Genomic DNA, 22,139 nt, shown 5'->3' with positions numbered 1-22,139 from the left:
AGTGCAATGCACCAAGAAGCTTAATCTCTTGAAGTTTCTTGGCAGCACTAATTGGGAAGCTGACCGCACGGTGCTCCTACAATTATATAGGGCACATATTTTATCCAGGTTAGACTATGGCAGTGCAGCATATGGCTCATCAAGACCAAGCGTCCTTGCGAAACTGAACATCATCCACCACAGTGGTGTTAGTAGGTTGACGATGGGAGCTTTTCGAATAAGCCCCATAGCTTGCCTGCTCGTTGAATCTGGTGTGCTACCTTTACACCTGAGGCGCCAGCAGCTCCTTCTGTCGTATCCTGCTAATTTATGACATGCCACTTCACCCAAGCTATCCTTGCATATTCAACAATGGATACCGTTGGCTGTACGCTGCTTGTCCTCGAGCAGCACGGCCGGTTGGACTACGCTTGGATAGCAGTTACAGATTGTTTCACATACCTTCGGTTCCTTGCCTTGTCAGACAAACAAGTGGGGTACCTTTGTGGGTAGTATGACGACCTTAAGTAGTCCTGGATCTGCACTCTGGCCCGAAGGAAAACACGGACCCTTCGATTTATCGGAGGCTGTTCCTGTCCGTTGTTGGCTGGTATCCAGGTTCAGTCATCGTTTACACGGATGGCTCGAGAACAGACACTAAAGTGGGCTGTGCGTTCCTTGTCGACACTGATAGGTTTCCTTTTGCTCTCCCGGAAACCTGTAGTGTGTACACATCAGAGTTCTATGCTATCTGTGAAGCTCTGCGGTATGCACTGTCCGATGAGCCCCGACACTTTCTTCTGTGTACTGACTCCTTGAGCTCGCTACAGTCAATTGATACCTGTTTCCCTCGGCACCCTCTGGTGCGGCGGATCTAATACCTGGTGTTCGGATGCCGGCACCAGAATGACGTTTGTGTGGCTCCCAAGCCACAGGGGTGTAGAGGGAAATGAGTTAGCATATAGGGCTGCCAAGGAGTCAGTAACACTACCCCCATTGCCTTACAAGATTCCAGCAAGTGATATTCGTTGTCAGTTGAGACATCTGGTAATGTCCCATTGGGAGATGGAGTGGCAGGCCACTCCACTTCTAAATAAGCTGAGAGTGATAAAATGTACAACGAAGGTATGGAGGACTTCCTTTGGGCTTCTCGGAGGGAAGCAGTGGTATTACGTCGTATTCGGATCGGCCACGGTATACTAACACACTCCCGTCTATTGAAAGGAGAACCCCCTCCGGTGTGTACTTGCGGCGATCATCTTACCGTGGTACACATCCTTACGGAGTGCGTGTACCTGGTCGATCTGCGTAGGCTAACACTCCCGAGTAGCATCCCCCTCATCCTGCGAGGTGACGAGCAGTCAGCAGACCTTGTCATCCGTTTTGTGAGGTATAGTGGTCTTTTTTATCGTGTGTAATAATGTACCTTGTCTTAGTGTCTATGTGTTAACTGCGCTTTTATCCCTTTGACTCTATTTTGTTTATATTTGTGTATTTTAAAGTGTTATTTTAACTTCTGACATGAATTTTATATATATCTGTTTTTCCAGGCAGTGCCTTATTCCATTATCACCTGTGTTTTCTATACTTTTATTAGAAAATAAGGCATTGCGAATTAGATCCATTGATTGTTCTAATCTCATAATCATTTTTCATTGCAGTTTATTTTAAACTCTAGTCAGTGAATACATTTTAATATTTTAATTATCATCTCATGTCGTCCATTTCGTACCATTAGGGGCCGATGACCTTAGATGTTAGGCCCCTTTAAACAGCAATCATCATCATCACGACTGTCTGTTTTTCTCAGACATAATGAGGTCTTCCTCGTGGTCTCTTCCCAGGAACATTGTGGTCAAAGTATGTTCGAGAAGTCCTGTGAGGGTCCATTCTTTTCATGTGACCATACCATTGCAATCTCTTCACTTCTAGAGTCTCCAGCAAGCTTCTTTCCAATCCAAGCTGTTGCTGGATATCCACATTCCTTATTTTATCCACTTCTGTATCAGCAAAAACCAGGGCATTAGTTGTTGGATCCTTTCTTTTAACTGCTTTTAAAACTTCATCCATTATGATTATGAAGAGAAGTGGTGGAAGACAACTTCTTTGCTGGACTCCACTCTTCGTTTCGAACGAACCTGACCTTCCATCCTGAACCTGGACTCAACACTTGGTTTCATCATATAATCGTTGTACTCGTGCTATGATGTCATCGGGCACTTTCATATGTCTCAAACATTCGCATATATGCCTGCTTGGTACATGGTCATATGCTTTCTTGATGTCCAGAAAAACAGTTACAGTAGAGTCTCGCTCAGCCGACCTTCGCTTATCCGACATTCCGTGCTATCCGACATTGGTAGGCTAAATTTGAACTTTAGGTGGAGGCATTTCTGGGACACCCGATGTGGAGGATGCGACCACAGGACAAGCACTGGTAGAAATTCGGTAGGGCCGGGTTTTTCTCAATGACAGGTGCAACGAGTCTTCATTGTTCAGTGTAGTATTGGTTGGGCGTGGGTGTTAATAGTTTTCATCTCCTCTGTGAGTATGGCGAGTAATGGGAAGAAAGTTATTGTTTCTGTGAAAGACAGGTTGAGTGGGTTAAAGAGACTGGACAAAGTGGAAACCCTTCAAAAATGGCTTCAGATTATGGTGTTGGACGTGTTACAGTGGGAGACTGGAAACATAAGAGGGAAGAAATTGAAAGGTGGTGCTCTACCAGAGCAACATGTGATGCACTGAAAATTAGAAAAACAATGAAAAATGTATGAAAAAGTAAGTGAAACACTATTTCTTTGGTTTACTCAGAACCGGGAAAAAGGCCTGTCAGTATCTGAACCCATTTTGCAATAAATGGCTTTGTATTTCCAGAAGGAGTTTAATGAAGGGGACCCTAATTTTACTGCCAGTGCTGGGTGGCTCGTTTGGTGGGAAAAATGGTCCGGCATTAGCAGCTTAATATCTGTAGAAAAATTGTCAGCTAAATCAGATGAGGTTGTGAAATTTAAAAGGGAATTTCAAGAAATAAATCTTGCTGTAAGATGAACCAGTGATCAGATTTTTAATTGTGATGAGACGGCTGAATTTCAAGATGCTGCCATCAAAACTCTCGCAGCCCAAGCCAAGACGTCTGCACCTGGCTACAAGTGTACAAAGGAAAGAGTTACTCTTCTTGCCTGTAGTAATATTACTGGGAACTTAAAAACAAAATTGCTTATGATCGGCAAAGCAAAGAAGCCTTGGGAACTTAAAAACAAAATTGCTTATGATCGGCAAAACAAAGAAGCCTAGGACATTTGAAAACATTTCTGTTAATGTGCCTGTTCATGTTCCTCCCTCCTAACGTGACATCATTATGCCGCCAATGGACCAAGGTGTGCTGGAAACATTGAAAAGGAAATATTGGCGGAAACTCCTTTCATTCCTGATAGAGAAAAAGGACAATGGCAACGACATGATAGAAAAGTTAAAACGAAACATGAAAGACGTGGCATACTGGATAGCACAGTCGTAGGAAGAAGTTGGAACAACGACATTAGAAAGTCTTGGAACATATTGTTGAGCGAGGTTGAACATCGAGAGGAGGTGGTACAAGAAGACATGGAAAACATTGTTCCTTTACCGAATTGCATTCCTGGCTGTGAGGATGCTACGACTCAAGATGTGTGTAAGTGGTGTGCACAAGATCAACTGTTTGAACTAACTGACCCTGATTTTATTGGTTTTATTGGTTGAGGATGATGAAGAAGAAGAAGAAAGAGGCATTGCAGAACAAAAGGAGAAAACGATGACTCATAGTGAAGGATTATCGTCGATGGCAGGATCTCGCACCAAGAAAACGTGAATCAGCAGGCAAGCAGACGTTGACAAGTTTCTTTTCGTAAGACATTTGGAATGTTTTCGTTCAATACTGCATCTACTGTACAATTGAATTGGTAAGTCAGTAAATAGAGTACCGTAAAACATAGTATAGCTTTCTTGTTTTTGTTCATTTTCAAAGTTATTCTGTATTATCCGACATTTTTGGTGATCAGACATACTCCAGGTCCCGTTTAGGTCAGATAATCGAGGCTCTACTGTATAAGTGTTTTACCTTTCTCCCAATACTTCTCATAGAGCATTCTGGTGGCAAAAATGAGGTCTATAGTTGACTACGAGGTCTAAATCCATGTTTTTCCTCCTCAAGTGTAGGTTCATCATATTTTCTAATCCTGCTCTCAAGGATGGATTCATAGATTTTGAAGTATACTTGCACAACCGTAGGTTGGTAATGTCTTTGATGTCAAAGCAGTCTTTTCATAACCGTTAGGTTCTTCAATCTGCTGAAACTAATTTTGTCTTCATCTTTCTAGGACACCATTGTGAGATGAAAGGAACTAGGGATTTTATGACTGCCAAAGAGCATACAGTAGGTCCACTTGTTAAATTTACTAGAGCTACAAAGTGGCTGAATTTGCGTACCATAGGCAGAGTTACAGTATTTAGGAGAGAAGATAAAAATGGTATATTCCGTATAATATGAAGAAAGAAATACCAAACAAATAAGAATCTAAGTTTATAACCTGAGAAAGCAAAAAAATATGCACCAAATCTGTAAAATAAAATTTTAAAAAGCAGGAAGTGCTGAAACATCTTTTCTGTTTGCAAAATTGGCCGAAACTTGCTTATTTCTGCATAACGTTTTCTCATATGGCAATCCAGGAAAAGAAGGCATTGTGCCAATATCCTGGCTCTAGCCATGAGTATCATTATTGCTCTCGGTGATCGTCATTTTTGATGAATTTAGGACAAGGAGTAAGTACTGTAGTTACATTTGTAACTCCTCTGCTTCTGCTTGTGTGAGAATTCTTAATGTTGACAGATTAGAAACAGCAATGTTTCTGTTGCAATAAAACTGCCAAACATTAAGCAGCTCGGTGATGAGGGTGACCTCAAACGTTTCTTGGAGGTGTTTATTTCGGAACCAAACATTCAGTGTGATATCAGTGGCTACATGCAGTTGTTGATCATACAGAGAAGCAGAACAGATTATGCATTCGTATGCCTTGCCATTCAGTTTGACCACATCTCTCCATTGCACATAACTCCACTTAGCCCACGCTATTCCATCCAGCCAAAATTAATATAATGTTTAATGTCAGCCTGTGGCATCATTGGTGACGACAGATCTCTGTCATCATTAGTGGTTTGCCATGGTGTGTTCCAACTAGGTCTGGGTCCACAAAGTTCCACCACATGTCTTCTTTCACCTGATTCTCTGCCCTTTTCATTCCAGTCTGGTTCTTCATCTCTCCAAGACTGCCTTGTCCTCTTTTTGACTCTCGCCGATTAAGACCTGCCATCCATATACAGCATAGTCCAAGGCAATGCTGACATTTTCTCCCAAGTAATTTATGACAATATTGAACAGCAGTGGGCTGAGTGCTGATTCTTGCTGCGTGCCTATTTCAACAGGGAAGCTTCACGAGGTTCAAGGTCCACTTCTGACTCTAGTTGTTGGGCGATGATACATGTCCTGAATGATCCTGACATACAACTTGGGGACTTACTGCTCTCGAAGAACAGCCCAAGCAACTTACTGCTTTTGCAAAGAGATAGATGACTGTCCTGGTTCGTTGAAGTTTACATGTCCCTCTTACTAAAACTGTTTTTGTACTTTTAGGAGATGATAAGAAGAAAAAGAAGAAGAAGAAGGGAGCGAAAGAGGAAGAGACTAAAACGAAAGGGCCTGGAAAGAAGACGTTAGCTGCAATGAAGGAGGCGCTGCAGAAGATGAAAGAGGAAGAAGAGCGTCTAAAGCGAGAAGAGGAAGAGCGGATACGAAAGATAGAAGAGGCAGAGCGGATTCGGGAGGAGCAGGTGAGATCTTTAGCCGTGTTCTCTGTCTGCGACACAAACTTACAATGCTTAGCACGAGATAGCTTGCTGATTGTCTTTGCACAATCCCCTATTCTAAGGACTGTTCGAATGAACAATTATTCCTCAATGTTGATATTTCTGTAAAATATGTAAAGTGCTCTTCACTACATCAGGTTTGTATTTAATAAGAGCTTGATAGTCTTTTAAGTTTTGAATCACTGTACTCTTTCATCTTTTGAACATTCAGTGCCTAGATATTTTGTACTTCCTTGAGCGCTAGCTTATTGTTAAATGTGTTGATATATCTTCATTTCTACTCATTACACCGGTTTAGGTAATCAAATTATACCATAGAAACACCAGCTTCATCATAGACATCCTTTTATTACGAGCTGTTGACTACAACTGACGTCACACGCACGCACACACACACACACAGAGAGAGAGAGAGAGAGAGAGAGAGAGAGAGAGAGAGAGAGAGAGAGAGAGAAAAAATCACAACATTCCAACACTCCCCCCTTTTCTCAAAAAATGAAAAACTACACTTCAATCAATTATGCCTCTTATTGCAATCCTATAGAAACTCTTAGGCTTATTACTCGATAAATTATTTGTGAACAAGTCTGTAGCATTTCTCTCTGATTCTATATACACAAACTCAATGAACCTCTTATCTACTAGTTCTATACATACATGGTACATGATGTCAATATGTTTTGACCTTTCAGTCACATTATCGTTTTTACTCAATTCAATCGCTGCTTCATTGTCAGCAAAAACTTTACAAGGTATATCCATAAACCATTCCAGCCCTAGCTCTGATAGCAAATCTTTCATCCAAGTTACTTCTCAAGATACCTCTGCCATTGCCATGTATTCAGCATCCATGGTAGATTTAGCAAAACAACTCTGTTTCTTACTATACCAAGATACTGCTCCCCCTGCCACTGTGGTTACATACCCACTCACTGATCTTCTTGACTCAGTATCTCCTCCCCAAACTGCATCACAGAATACTTCTACTGACTCCTCACAATTTTCGAAATACAACTTTAAATCTCTAGTACCACATAGATATTTCATGATATGCTTCACCTCTTTCCAATCTCTAATCTTAGGTTTTTGACAATTTTGGCTAACTTATCGCAAATGCAGTGTCAGGTCTAGTATTATTTGACAAATATAGCAAACTTCCTACTGCACTGCGATACATGGTACAATGAAATACCTGCTCATCATTTTTAGCTGCTGAATACCCGCTTGGTAAAATAGTCTTACTCATTTTACAGTCACTCATGGAAAAATCAGCAAGTAATTTATCAATGTACAAACTTTGACTCAACATAACCCTTTCTTTTGTCTGTTCTATTTTTATTGACAGTAAGTTTGTTGCTTTCCCTAGATCTTTAATCTCTAACTCATCTGCCAACCTTATTTTAACCGAATTAACCACCTCTTTGTCACCTATTGCAATTATGTCGTCAACATACAAGCCAATAATACAACACTCCTTTACATACACACATGGTTCTTTGACACATTTCTTAAAATCTAGTCTTCTAATTACAGTATCAACACAAGCATTCCAGTCTTTACTCAAATTAGGTAGTCCATAGATGCTTTTCTTCAATTTACATACATAGTTTTTGACATCCTTTTCTACAAACAATTCTGGTTGTTCCATGTATACAGTACAACTGATTTCACTGTTTAAGTAAGCACTAGTTACATCTAGATGTTCTACAGTCCAACCTTTACGTACTGCAATTCCTGTTAACAGTCTCATTGTTTTCCTCTTTATAACAGGACTAAAATTTCATCATAACTAAGGTTCATCTGTCTCTTAAAACCTTGGGTAACCAACCTGGCCTTATATTTCTGAATGTTACCCTCACTGTCATATTATTTCAATGAAAACACCCACTTAGAACTAATTACCTTGATATTTTCTGGTCTTTTTACAATTTCCCAAACATTCTTCTTTCTAATCTCATTGATCTCCACTTTCATGGCTTCCATCCAGTTATCAGACTCTTGGCTTGACATAGCCTCCTCAACTGTTCTAGGTTCCACTACACTCCCATGTCTAACTTCCATCACTGCCTTACAGTCTGCACAAGTCTTTCCTTTTCTCTGTCTTATGACCTTCTCAGATTATACCCTGGCTTTTGTATTGTTATAGACTCAACTTCTAGTTGTTCCTCTCCGGTTGTTGACTCAACAGCCAATGTTTCCTCTCCATTCTCCCCTGTGTCTAACTCAGTCCCTAATTTTATCTCTGGATCTTCAGTGCACAGTATGTCAAAGTATATTTCATTATCCTCTGCCTTTGGTACATTTATCTTTTCTATGATATCAATTCCAGGACTTTTCACCTTAAAGGGAAATATCTGCTCCTCAAATACCACACTTCTCCTCACTATTACTCATTTCCTTTCAAGACTCCATAATCTATATCCATCTTTAGTACCCGCCTCGTACCCTATCCATAACGGATGACTCTGCTCTGGGATCTAACTTCCTGCTGTCTGCTCTCACAGCCCACGCCTGACACCCGAATACTTTCAATCTACCTATTTCTTCCTCATCTAACTTCGTATTGAACTACAGTTCATATGGTATCTGAAAATTTATTGCTGAAGATGGGCACCTATTTCTTAAATACACTGCAGTCATTACCGCTTCTCCCCAAAATTCTTTTGGTAACCCTGACTGGATCAATAGACATCTAACAGTATCAGACATTGTTCTATTCTGCCTCTCTGCTAATCCATTTTGTTGTGGAGTGTACGGTACAGACCTCCTATGAGTAATACCACATTTTTGCAATTGTGCTTGAAACCTGCTAGATGTATACTCTGTACCATTATCAGATTGCACTACATTAATTCCTACACCATGTAACTTTTCTGCCTTTGCCTGATACCTATTAAACACCTCCAACACTTCATCCTTATTTTTCACACATACAGCCACATTATATCTTGAGTATTCATCTATCATAGTTACAACATATTGAGCTTTCCCAAGTGATGGTGGACTAATTTTTCCAATTACATCATTGTGCACAACATCAAGTGGTTTTTCTCCGTTACGCTCACAATGGTACGCCCTTGTTACTTAGTTTCCCCTGAATGCATACAGGACAAGTATTAATATCATTACTTCTTTTCACTTCTAACATAGGCAATTTAAACAAAGCTTTAGAATGTATGTCCATATCTCTCATGCCACAAACTAACCTGTCCAACACATTTAAATGCTACATATTACATTCTTGATCTATTATTTGGTCACAATCACTCACAGCTACAATAGCATTTCTTCCCTCTATCTGTACTACATACACATAATTCCTCTTGTTTGCAATAAACAATGTTTTATCTCCATTCTTATCTACAACTGCTGCTTTCTCTCCTGCAAATCCTACTTTGAAACCTTTGATGGTTAACTTGCCAATTGATGTTAAATTTGCACCTAAGTTTGATACATACAACACATCTGTAAATGTAATCGTCCATCCTGTTGACATTTTTACTTTCACCTTACCTATACCTCTAATATCCAGCTTACTGTTATCTCCTATTTCTACATTCCCAGTTATATTTGTTGACATGTCTATAAACATCTCCTCTGTTGGACACATACGATGGGACGCACCTGAATCGAACAGCCAATCTCTAATTTTCCCAGTTCGTACAGAAACTACCATGCTCATTGCTTTATCTACTACATGTATAATTTCTGAGCTTACCACTTTTCCACTCGCATTCACTGATTTACTCTCCTGTGATGATTCGTACTCTTCATTGTTGGAGATACTTTAGAATAATGTCCTGACTTACCACAGTTCCCCTCCTGCCATTGTTCCCACCTGTTTGTACCAGCAATCATTCTTGCTACTTTCTGCGAGCTCACTGCATTAGCTTTACGACACCTTGATTCAATCTCACTTACTATATTACCATCCTGTGAGAACACACAACCTAAATACTTGAAATTATCGACCTGTTGTAGCTTTGTATCACCAATCTGACATTCAGTTCTGTTGAATTTCTTACCTACTGACATCAATTTAGTCTTTGAGAGGCTAATTTTCATACCATACTCATAGCACCTATTTTCAAGTTCCAAGATATTAGACTGCAGGCTTTCGGCACAATCTGCCATTAAGACCAAGTCGTCAGCATAGGCCACACTGCTTACCACATTTCCACCTAACTGAATCCCTCCCTGCCATTTTATACCTTTCAGCAGATGATCCCTGTAAACTACGAACAGGAAAGGTGAAAGATTACAGCCTTGTCTAACCCCTGTAAGTACCCTGAACCAAGAACTCATTCTACCATCAATTCTCACTGAAGCCCAATTGTCAACATAAATGCCTTTGATTGATTTTAGTAATCTACCTTTAACACCATAGTCCCCCAGTATAACGAACATCTTTTCCCTCGGTACCCTGTCGTATGCTTTCTCTAGATCTACAAATCATAAACACAACTGCCTATTCCTCTCGTAGCATTTTTCAGTTACCTGGCGCATACTGAAAATCTGATCCTGACAGCCTCTCTGTGGTCTGAAACCACACTGGTTTTCATCCAACTTCCTCTCAACTACTGATCGCACCCTCCATTCCAAGATGCCAGTGAATACTTTGCCTGGTATACTAATCAATGAGATACCTCAATAGTTGTTGCAATCCTTCCTGTTCCCTTGCTTATAGATAGGTGCAATTACTGTTTTGTCCAATCTGAAGGTACCTTATCAACACTCCATGCTAATGTTACTACTCTGTGAAGCCATTTCATCCCTGCCTCCCCACTATACTTCACCATTTCAGGTCTAATTTCATCTATTCCTGCTGCCTTATGACAATGGAGTTTATTTACCATCCTTTCCACTTCCTCAAGCATAATTTCACCAACATCATTTTCCCCCTCCCCATGAGCTTGGCTGTTCGCAACACCACAAGGATGATTTCCGTTTACATTGAGAAGATGTTCAAAATATTCCCTCCACCTCTCCAGTGATTCCCTGGGATCTATTATGAGTTCACCTGAATTACTCAAAACACTGTTCATTTCCTTTTTCCCTCCCTTCCTAAGATTCTTTATTACTGTCCAGAAAGGTTTCCGTGCTGCTAGACCTAGCCTTTCCAGGTTATTACCAAAATCTTCCTATAACTTCTTTTTGGATTCAACAACTATTTGTTTCGCTCTGTTTCTTTCATCTACGTACAAATCCCTGTCTGCCTCGGCTCTTGTTTGGAGCCATTTCTGATAAGCCTTCTTTTTACGTTTACAAGCTGCTCTCACTTCATCATTCCACCAAGATGTTCGCCTTTTCCCATCTTTACACACAGTCATTCCTAGGCATTCCCTTGCTGTTTCTACTATAGCATCCGTATATGCCACCCATTCTCTTTCTATATCCTGAGCCTGCTTACTGTCCACTGTTCGAAACTTCTCACTAATCACATCCATGTACTTTCTAATTTCCTTGTCCTGGAGATTTTTTACCCTTATTCGTTTGCAGACAGATTTCACTTTCTCTACCCTAGGCCTAGAGATACTTAGTTCACTACAAATCAGATAGTGGTCTGTATCATCGGAAAATCCTCGTAAACTCGTACATTCCTAACAGATTTTCTGAATTCGAAGTCAGTACTTGAAGAATGTATTCGTAACTGCTAAACCCATACTAGCACAGAAGTCCAGTAAATGCTTCCCATTCCTATTAGCTTCCATATCTTCCCCACATTTACCAATCACCCTTTCGTATCCTTCAGTTCCATTCCCAACTCTCGCATTGAAATCGCCCATTAGCACTATTCTATCCTTGCTGTTAACCCTGACCACAATGTCACTCAATGCTTCATGAAACTTGTCAACTTCATCCTCATCTACACGGAGACAATTCTAGTCCTAACAGAAACTGTGCTGCGTGCAATGGTATTCCTGATATAAAGCCCTAATCCAGACTCTGCCCTTCCCTTTCGAACACCCGTCAAGTACACTTTATAATCTCCTATCTCTTCCTCGTTATCTCCCCTTACCCAAATATCACTTACTCCTAGCACATCCAGATGCATCCTCTTTGCTGACTCAGCCAGTTCTACTTTCTTTCTTCAATAAGCCCCATTAATATTGATAGCTCCCCATTGAATTCCATTTCATTGGCAAAGTTGTTTCCAAGGAGTCCCTCGCCTGTCAAATGGGAGTGGGACTCCGTTACTCCCATAGGTCCGAGGCTTCCTTAAAATGTTCAGAGCTCGGTAAATACATGAAGCAGGATGCTACCCTACTTGCACATAGTCCAAGTGAGGATCTCTCCTTTAACGGGTTATGAACCACCGGTGAATTGTATAGTCCTAGCCGCCTGAGCACAAGGAGGGCCAATGACTCAGTTTATGTCCAAGATGTCCACTCCCATTCCATAGCAACTGGTATCCCGACTCTCAGGACCACTTACTAGACCACTCAACTGTTGCCCATGGTTCACGAACTAAGACGTGACTTCAGTAACCCACACCATGAACCACTAGCAGTAAATCCTAAATGAAGGCAGTAAGCAAAGTGCAGAATTTTCAGGGAACTGAGGAAAATAATAAATGGAGTCAGTATTTTTCCCCTTGTCGTGGCACATTTTACATCTCATTTTCAATTGATTTGCCATTTGCATTTACTTTCTGCGTTAAAATTTGAAGGACCAGTTGAATTGCCATTGCCACTTTCATGCATTATTACACCACGTTTGAAAGCAACAGGTCACGAATCAATAGCCCGAATACGTAACTTGAACCTCAGTCTGAGTGCCATTACAGAGAAACTAAGCCCAATCACTGTGCGGATCAGTAATGACAAGCAAAACTCCATGAACAATGACGCACATGTGCGTCAATGGCACGTAGCGCGGGAACGACATGACAGACATGTGCACAGGAGGCAACCAATTTGTTAAATGTTCTGGGCCAAGTGATGAGAATGTTTGTATGAGCCATAATACAACCGAATGTACACTTCTGTCTCGTGCAGCACGTGGCACATTTATTTGGGGCAAGTTCTGTATTTCTACTAGAAAATGGAGGTCGAAGTACAGCAGTAGTATAAAATATATAACGTGAAAATAAAAATAGACATACATAAATTAATGGGATACCACCAGGTAGCCTGGAAACTTGAAAACATAGTACCAAGAGAACCTGATGTAAGATCCCTAGAAGATTCCCAAACTCCCCAAAGTGGCTAAGCTGAGGGGTTTCAGAACTGGGGCTCAGAAGCATAAGAAGAACGGTATAAGTGCACACGCGTAAGCATAATTTTCACTCACTGGCAAACTCTTTTTTCCAAAGCAATTTCAAGCTGCAATTAAATTAATTTTCATCATCAAACCCCAAGAATTTTATGAGGGGAAATTTATGAGAAATTGTCGTGATGAAGGGTACATACCTGATCACTAAAAGACATGATCCTTGTTGGTTGGCAGTATGTGAGGGCGCTTGCTATATACAGTAAAAGATGCGGGTTACTGTTATCTGGGTTGGGTTCAGAGTACATTGAAACCATTAGGATCAAAATAACAAGTGCATTGACACTTAATGTAATACAAGTAGGAAGAAAGAAATCATGTGTTTGCAAATAAAGTTATATACAGAAAGCTAAGATATTGAAAGGAACACTTGACAGGTAAAGCACAATGGCAGGTCAGTGTGGGAAAATACAAATGGCCAAGGACAATCTCCACATCATCATACACTGGAGTCTTCAAATAGATTGGCTCTCTCTTCGTCAACCACAGTTCTTCTACACCCCCAACGAACTTTTTTCTGTTTCCCAGCTTCATCAGGAGGGTAGGCGTTAACACTCATTGAGAGACCATATGAAAGACCTTCAGCCTTAATGTGGGAGTTGTACTCTGCGCTACATCAGCTACCTCAGCTCAACTTACCTTAAAAGAGATGCTGGAAGTGTCATCCTTCATAATGAGGGACTTCATAAACACCATTAGGATTTTCTGCACACGAATAGCGAGAGTTATTACTGTTCACACGACCATTAAGATGAAAGCGGTCTCATCCGAAAAGAACGCAAGCTGTGGGTCGAATTAACGATCATTGAATGATGCAAGATACCGCTCACAATATCTCACTCTTGTGGCTGGATCAGCAGGTTTTAAACAATGGGCCCGAGTAAACCTGTACGGTTTGATGTGCAACACCTTTGAAGGTCTGTGTGCGGAAGAAACCGAAACCCCTACTTGTGCTAGTTATGTGAGTGATTTATTCGTTGACCGTTCAAGACTCGCACCAATGTGATCTAGGTCAGGGCCCCTCAAACATCAAAATTCTCACGCGTGCAAAATGAGGCACAGAGGTTCTGTGCAGCATGCATCAGTCCTACTCAGCTACATTCGGACCAGCGTTCTGTTTCAGAGCGACTCAGCTAAGCTCAGCTCAACTCGGCTCGGATGATGAGCCCTGCAGAGTGAGTGAGAAGGGCAAACAGGTGGAGAGAACGAGCCTGGAAAGACAGAGACAGCGCTATTGCTGCACTCTGGTCAACCTAGCGAAGTCGTCTTATGCACCTTGCACTGCACAATACACCAGCGCATGCACTCTGAGAGGCCCTGATGTAGGTTTTCCTCTGTTAAAACTGTTCGTGTGTACGTATGTTTTTTATTGAACACTGAGCCGGTAGTTTCAAATTTATTTACAATTACATGAATCTGTGCTCATGAATGTGGCACTTCACCAGGAAATTGCTGAATAAATGCATTGCATACCCATGGAGCTGACTTAAATAATTTTTACATTTGAAAATTAGGGTGTTGCAATGACAACTGTCTTACCATGTTAACAGCTATGATACAGAGTGGCTATTGATGCTAGGTCAAACACGTGCACACTCCTTGAGTGCACTTCCCGTACAGCTGCTTAGGTCTCCAAAAGTAGAAACGCCACTGGACAGTCTGGGTTTATAAGAGAGACCCTGTATGTGCCTGTGTCATCTGTAACAAGAAATAAATTAGGGTGTACATTTGAATATTTTTGTGTTTCCTTTCGCTTACATGCGAGACATATTTAACACTGAGCGCTGGCTCAGTTTTTGTAACAGGGATACACACACATCTGAACCTTTAATGAGTGGAGATTCACTTGTGTATTGGTTTTGCAGCGCCGCCTGGAGATCGAACGCAAGGAGAAGAAGAAGCAAAAGGAGAAGGAGAGAAAGGAGAGACTGAAGGCTGAGGGCAAGTGGTTAACAGCCAAGCAGAAAGCAGATCGAGCGCGCGCTCAGGCTCTGTTAGAGGCTCGACTGGCTCAAGGCTTGGAGCTCCCTACGGCTGGCGAGCGGAAAGCTCCACGACCGGGCACCAGAATACGACCTAACAAGGCCAAAAAGCAGCAAACCCCTGCTGACCAAGGTAGGAAGTGAAGAGTTCTTAAGGTCAAGTTATGTGATATCCTCCTCCTCCTTCTTCTTCTTCTTCTCCTTCTTTTTCTTCTTCTCGAACATCATCAGTTTCCCTTTTCCACCTTTAGCCAGTTTGGGACGTTAATTGCACATTTCCATCTTCCTCTATCCAACCACCATTGCTGCTTCTCAATCCAGATTTCTTCTTGTACTTTTCTAGATCGAGTTTAACCACTTTAATTATTGTAGATAAATGAGGTAATCCACCTAGTCAATCTATATATATAAAATAAGAGTTTTGTCTGTACATTGCTCAGAATTTGAAAAGAATGGTATTTCTGTATCGGTCATGTCCACAGTAACAAGGAAATGCAATTTTTACTTTTCCGTAATTTCTGTCTGTCTGTTTGTCTGTCTGTCTGTCTGTCTGTCTGTATGAATGTACACGCATCACTAGAAAACGGCTGAACAGAATTTAATAAAAATCGGTATGCGAAGTCGGAGAATAAGTCGCTACAATCTAGGCCATAAATAATTTTATTCACGCTGATTGAAATGGTAGTTTAGGGGAAGGCCTAAAATTTAATTCTCAAATATTTGTATTATTAGTGGTCCTATCTTAATGAAAATCGGTATACAAAGTCGTGAAGTAAGTCACTACAATCTAGGATATAAATAATCGTATTCACGCTGAAAGAAATGGTAGTTTAGGGGAAGGTCTTAATTTAAATTCTCAAATTTTTATGTTATTAATGGTCCTATTTTAATTAAAATCGGTATGCAAATTCAGAAAATAAGTCGCTACAGTCTAGGTCATAAAGAATTTTATTCACGCTGAATGGAATGGTAGTTTAGGGGAAGACCTAAAATTAAATTCTCAAATATTTGTGTTATTACTGGCCCTATTGACAACTACTTCATGACTAAAGTTATTTTCGATCATTTATGTCTTATACATTTTTACCGTACCGGCTATGATAACAGAGATATTCATGAATTTGGTTTTTTGTGGCAAAGTCCATATCAGCGCCAAGTCACGAGAAAATGGGTAAACAGAATTTAATGAAAATCGTTATGTAAAGTCGGGAAATAAGGAACTACATTTCGTAAGATGCCCTAATATCACAGAGTCGAAAGAAAGCTATGTGAAGGCCTACAATACCGAAAGCTCATAACATTGAACAACAATAACATTATATTGACCATTGTTTGTTGTGATGTGCTTTGTGTCTTCTGTTGCCAGACATGTCCGATAGACGGGATTACTGCTGCATACCGAGTATTGTTTTTAATTTGCTTAAGTCGCACCGACACGCATAGGTATTATGGCGATGATGGGATAGGCCTTTCCTATCCCATCGTCGCCATAAGACCTATCTGATTCGGCGCGACGTAAAGCAAAATAGCAAAAAAAGGGATAGGAAAGGGCTAGGAGTTGAAAGGAAGCGGCCCTGGCGTTAATTACAATGCCCCAGTATTTACCTGGTGTGAAAATGGGAGACCACGGAAAACCATCTTCAGGGCTGTCGGCAGTGGTTTTCGAACTCACAACCTCCCGAATGCAAACTCACAGCTGCACGCCCCTAACCGCACGGCCAACTTGCCCGATCGTACCGAGTAGGCCTATAACAGCCTGCCTGAATATTAGCGGGAAGTAGCAGGGGAGTTAGATAACTTTCTTCTTTAGCATGCCATTCCTCTGGTTCATACATTTTCTGATACTACTGGTACGTAACAAACTGGTTCATCATAGCATTCAAACTATTCAATCCCTATCCTGAGGCATTGATTGGGATGAGCAGTGTGCATATTTAACGGAACAATGGCAGAGGAGTGTTCACAGCTGTCTGTGGCCTGGTCATTCCAGCACTGGAACTTTGGACTGTTAGGTCGACACCGTAGTACTGTTCGTTAAATGTGAGAAAATGTGCGGTTTTCCATTTGAGCGATTATTTTATATTGCTTTTAATCCCTACATTCCTACTGACGTTTTTGTAGTGGCCTAAGTTAACTGTAGTTAGGAAAACCACAAAGACAGTTTTTCTGAGAATCCCGTAGCGAAGCACGGGTACATCAGCTAGTACAATATAAAATTAGTACTTCAATTTATTTTAATCATGGTACTAGTTTTGGGCTATTGATATCAGGCCATCATTAGCCATAAGATCTAAAACGCTTTAAAAAAACTAATTGGCCATACATATAACAAAAATAGATATCATAATACTTGAAAATTGTTCTGATCCAATATTCAATATCTACTAAAATAAGTCACTGCCTTGAGGATATAACACAGTACTTGTAAATACTCATGATCTGTTGGTATACTTCAATAAATATAAATCACTGTTTGAAGATCTATAAGTAATTTGTTGAACACTTGTATAAAATTAAAAGTACTGTATACAGTTGAACCTGCTTTATACGTAACTCTGTTCTGCGTAGTTCGTATTTGTACGTAATTTTCTTTAGGTCCCGGCAGAATGTAATTTAAAAGCGTGTTAATTAAACCTTATATATACGTAATTCGCTGTTATGCGTATTAAGTGTCAGTGAAATATAACCGAGTTCTGCGTAATTGTAATGAGCACGTGCTTTTTAAAAAGACCATACTGTATTTACGAAGTTTCCTCTTTGTCGGTGAAGGCGGAAGTAGAGCGGTCGGGTTTCAGTGCTGAAACAGAAGACAGTTTCGCCGAGTGACATTGTTGACCCTTACTTATTGGCGGCGTTAACAGAGGCCAACCTAGCGAGTCCCCTTTGCTCTCTATCTCGCTCCTCCTCTACCTTCGTAGTTTTTCACCTTCACAATGACCCAAAGATTAAGATACATTACAAGCAAAGTGGGCGGTTTCTGTGCGGAAACAAAGAAAATACAGTAAATGTGTTTGAATATCAGAATTTCTTTCGTGGGAACAACGGAGAAGTAAAATGTCCACGGTGCCGGTATCTGGTGTTTACTGTTGAACAGTAGTTTTGTCATTCAGTTGCTTTTGATTAGCCATAGAGAACAGTAAAAAGGAAAAATTATACCCTAGATGAAAAAGTAAAATTTATACGAGAAGTGGATGCTAATCCACACAAAACAAAAACTGAAATTGCTTGAGACTTAAGGATTCCTTATACCTGGCTATGTACAGTCATCAGTAAAAGAAACGTTATTTTGGATGAGTTCTTAAAACTGGGGTGAAAATCAGCAATGTGCAGCTGTCAGCAAGATGGAACGTACCGTACGTAGATTTGGAGAAAGCGCTTTTCACACGGTTCCAGGAAAAGTGGGCTGCAGCTCTACCGATTAGTGTAGACATGCTGAAGGCAAAAGTAATAGATTTAGCTAAAATGATGAGTATCACTGCTGTTTTCAAGGCTTCATCAGGATGCTTGCAAGGATTTGAAGATTGTCAGGGAATCACAGGGAGAACAATTTGCGGTGACTCAAAATCTGTGGACGACGTCACAGTGCAACACTAGAAAGAAGAGATTCTGCCGGGTATCATAAGCGATGATCAGCCTCCAAATATCTACAGTTGTGATGAGACCAGCCTATTCTACAATCTCCTTCCTAATGAAACGTTAGCTGAAAAAGGTGACTCATGCCATGGAGGGAAGAAAAGTAAAATTCGTGTAACAGTACTTCTCGCCACCAATGTAGATGGATCTGACAAACTTCTCCACTTGTGATAGGAAAATCGAAGAATCCGAGGTTTTGTAAGGGTGCGAAAACAAAACCTATGGAATATGAATCCAACAGAAATGCTTGGATGACTATGTTTCTAATGGAACAATGGTTGAAAAAACTGGACATTAAAATGAAAAAGAAACAGAACATCCTTCTTCTAATGGATCCTAACTGTAGTAGTGTTCTACAACTGCTTGATTTGGGCATCATTGCAAATTTCAGAGTGCATTATAGAAAAATGCTGGTTCATCATTTAATAATACAGTGATGCAGGAATTGAACCTACCTCCATTAATTTGCTGCAAGCCATCTACTTTATTTTGGCTGCCTGGAAGCAGGTGTCATCCTCCATAATCAGCAACTGTTTCCGCAAAGCTGGTGTCTTACTAGAAGAGGCTGTCTCTAATGATGGGGACGAAGTTTTGTCTTGCAATGAGCTAATCCTACCAGAGGGTGTAGAATTTGATACTTTTGTGCATTTCGATGATAATCTGGCTGTATGTGGAGAACTACCAGATGAAGAGATTATTGCTGATGTATGTCAACAACACGGTGGTGATGGACCAGCTACAAGCGATAGTGACAGTGATGGAGGTGGAGATAACGACTTGAATCTTGAAACACCTGAACTGAGTGAAGTGGTAAGTGCAGTCGATCGATGTATGTAGGCATTACATCAGTGCGAAAAGTTGTAGTGAAAATGCTTTGAATTCATTACTAAATTTGAAAAAGGAGGTTTATACTCTTAATGCAAGAAAAGTGAAACAAGCCAACCTATCTGATTTCTTTAAGGCTGGACCAAGTTCAGAATAATATTTTCTGTCTTAATGTATTTATTATTTGCAAGGATTTACACATGTAGGTCTATTCCATTGGCTTTTCATTAAATATATGATGTGTTGTGTAAGTCTGATTTCTAAGTAATTCTGAGTTACAAGTAGTTTTTTCTCTTCCCCTCCATATACATATAAGTCAGGTTCAGCTGTAATCCCGAATACCACCCGCCACCGAATAAGACCCGCACCCTAAATTTTGACGACAAAATACGGAATAAAATAAAAAATAAAATAACGTGCATACCTATTTAATTTTCTTCAAAAATAACCACAAATATAAATTGAAACAGCTTACAATAATAAAATCATCACAAAAATTGTAAATAAAATTGGTCCAATACTCAGATCATTCACAATTCACCGTCATCATCTGAAGTTTCACCATAGGAACTTGCGTCACTGGCAACTTTCCACAATTAGTCGTCCTCACTACAGTCCACTGAATTTGAAATTCCACATTTCGTAAAGCTTTTGGACACTAAATCGTTGGGAATGCACGCCCATGCGATCTTGATCGAGCTGCATGTTAGTCCCACTTCAGGCCTCTTCACTCGTCCGGTTGGTGCTAACTTGTGATCGCCATCAGACATCCATTCGGTGTACAGCTGTTTCATAGCAGTTTTGAAAGGCCAGTTCCCGCACACATCCAACGGCTGTAGAATAGAAGTGAGTCCTCCGGGAATTATCGCAACATTGGTTTTTCCTTTCCTCATCATATCTTTTACGGCGTCAGTTGTATGTCCTAGGTAACTGTCCAGCACAAGCATGTTTCGTTTTTGTAACAGAGTTCCTGGACGATGTTGCCAAACGCACTTCACCCAGTCCTCAACTAACGCACTGTCCATCCAGCCGGACTCTTTTTCTAGCAATAACACCGGACAGTAAGTTTTCTAAGTAATAATAATAATAATAATAACTTAAATGTTTCCACCTTTTCAATACAATATATTCACAAAATTACAAAATTATACGGTACTAGTTTCGACCCATCTAGGGGTCATCATCAGCCGTATTGAAGCAAAGATCATTTGTGGCGAAATCCTAAGACAATATTATTTTAAAGAATAACAAGTGAAATGAGATGTTATGGTAATAGTTAATAATACAAGGAATATACATAATAAGAGGTTTTTAACAAAGAATAAAGTATAAATGGGGTGTTGTAAAAATTATAATCATGGAAATCAGTAAGTTCTTGTATTGAAATGAAATATGGCTTAGGAAGAGGGCTTAAGGTGGGGCTGAAGGGTGCGGGAGAAAGTGTAATTGTCTTGGAAAAGTACCTTTGATTAAATTTAGGATTGAGTTTAGGTTGGCTGCATTATTGTTTCTGAGGAAAGTGATAAATAGATCGAAGAGTATGTTGGGTTTCTCTGAGATTTCATTGAGATTGTGACTGGCATTAAAGTATTGGTCTAGGTGTATGTAGTAATTTTCCATTATGTTCAGTAAAGGGCCCTTGTTTGCTAATACGAGGATGTCCATGTCTTGTTCAATATTGGTGAAATTATGGTTATAATCTTGCATGTGTTGGCCGATGGCTGAAAACTTGTTGTATTTTATTGCGTTAGTGTGCTCGTGGTATCTGATAATGAAGTTTCTCCCGGTTTGCCCGATGTAGGTTTTTTTACAGGTGGTACATTTGATCCTATAAACTCCTGATTTTAAAAAACTGCTGGTCTTGTTGATGTGTGAAGTATTGTATAAAACATTCATGTTCCTATTGTTGGTTTTGAAGGCTATTTTAACGCCTTGTTTCTTAAAGATGTTGGTTAACTTGTAGATATCATTGTTGAACGTGAAGGTGGAAAATGTTAGAGGTTTGGTTATTTCTTTTTTAAGGGTAGTTTTTGGGCGATGTTTGTGTTTATTGATTATGCTTTCTATAAAATGATTGCTGAAGCCGTTGAATTTTGCGATTCCGCGGATTGTGTTGAGTTCGTTTTTTAGATCTTTATTGGACATAGGTATGCTGAAGGCTCGGTGAACTAGGCTGTTGTATGTGGCTCGTTTGTGGGACTGGGGGTGCACTGAATCTTGGCGAATGGTGGAGGCTGTTTGAGTGGGTTTTCTGAAAATTTTATAACTGAAAGAATCTGAGTTTCTAGTGATGGTTAAATCTAGAAAGTTGATTTTTTGATTTGATTCGGATTCTAGTGTGAATTTGATATGAGGATCAATATTATTGAGTCTTAAGAGGGTGGTGGGTGCGTTAATTGATTTCTCATTCATTATTACAAAGACATCGTCGACATATCTGGCCCAAAAGAGAATGTTTTCGAATTCGTTGTCAATTTTGGTGTATTCGAGGAAGTCCAGGTATATTTCTGCTAAGATACCTGAGGCCGGTGACCCCATTGCCAAACCATT

General features: G+C 40.2%; 1 protein-coding gene across 3 annotated transcripts in view; it reads left to right on the top strand.

Annotated features, from left to right (window-relative positions):
- Positions 1 to 22,139, top strand: part of eIF5B (eukaryotic translation initiation factor 5B) — a 501,408-nt gene that overhangs the window by 68,405 nt on the left and 410,864 nt on the right. For all 3 annotated transcript variants that reach the window (XM_067136000.2, XM_068225162.1, XM_067136001.2), the window contains exons 6-7: positions 5,645 to 5,841; positions 15,015 to 15,264. In XM_067136000.2, coding sequence (XP_066992101.2) covers positions 5,645 to 5,841; positions 15,015 to 15,264 — 447 coding nt within the window. The remainder of the gene's footprint in view (positions 1 to 5,644; positions 5,842 to 15,014; positions 15,265 to 22,139) is intronic.

The sequence above is a fragment of the Anabrus simplex genome, chromosome 1 (assembly GCF_040414725.1).
Source record: "Anabrus simplex isolate iqAnaSimp1 chromosome 1, ASM4041472v1, whole genome shotgun sequence".
NCBI lineage: Eukaryota > Metazoa > Arthropoda > Insecta > Orthoptera > Tettigoniidae > Anabrus > Anabrus simplex.
Note: the sequence above shows the minus strand (reverse complement) of the source record. Positions and strands in the feature narration are given on the sequence as shown.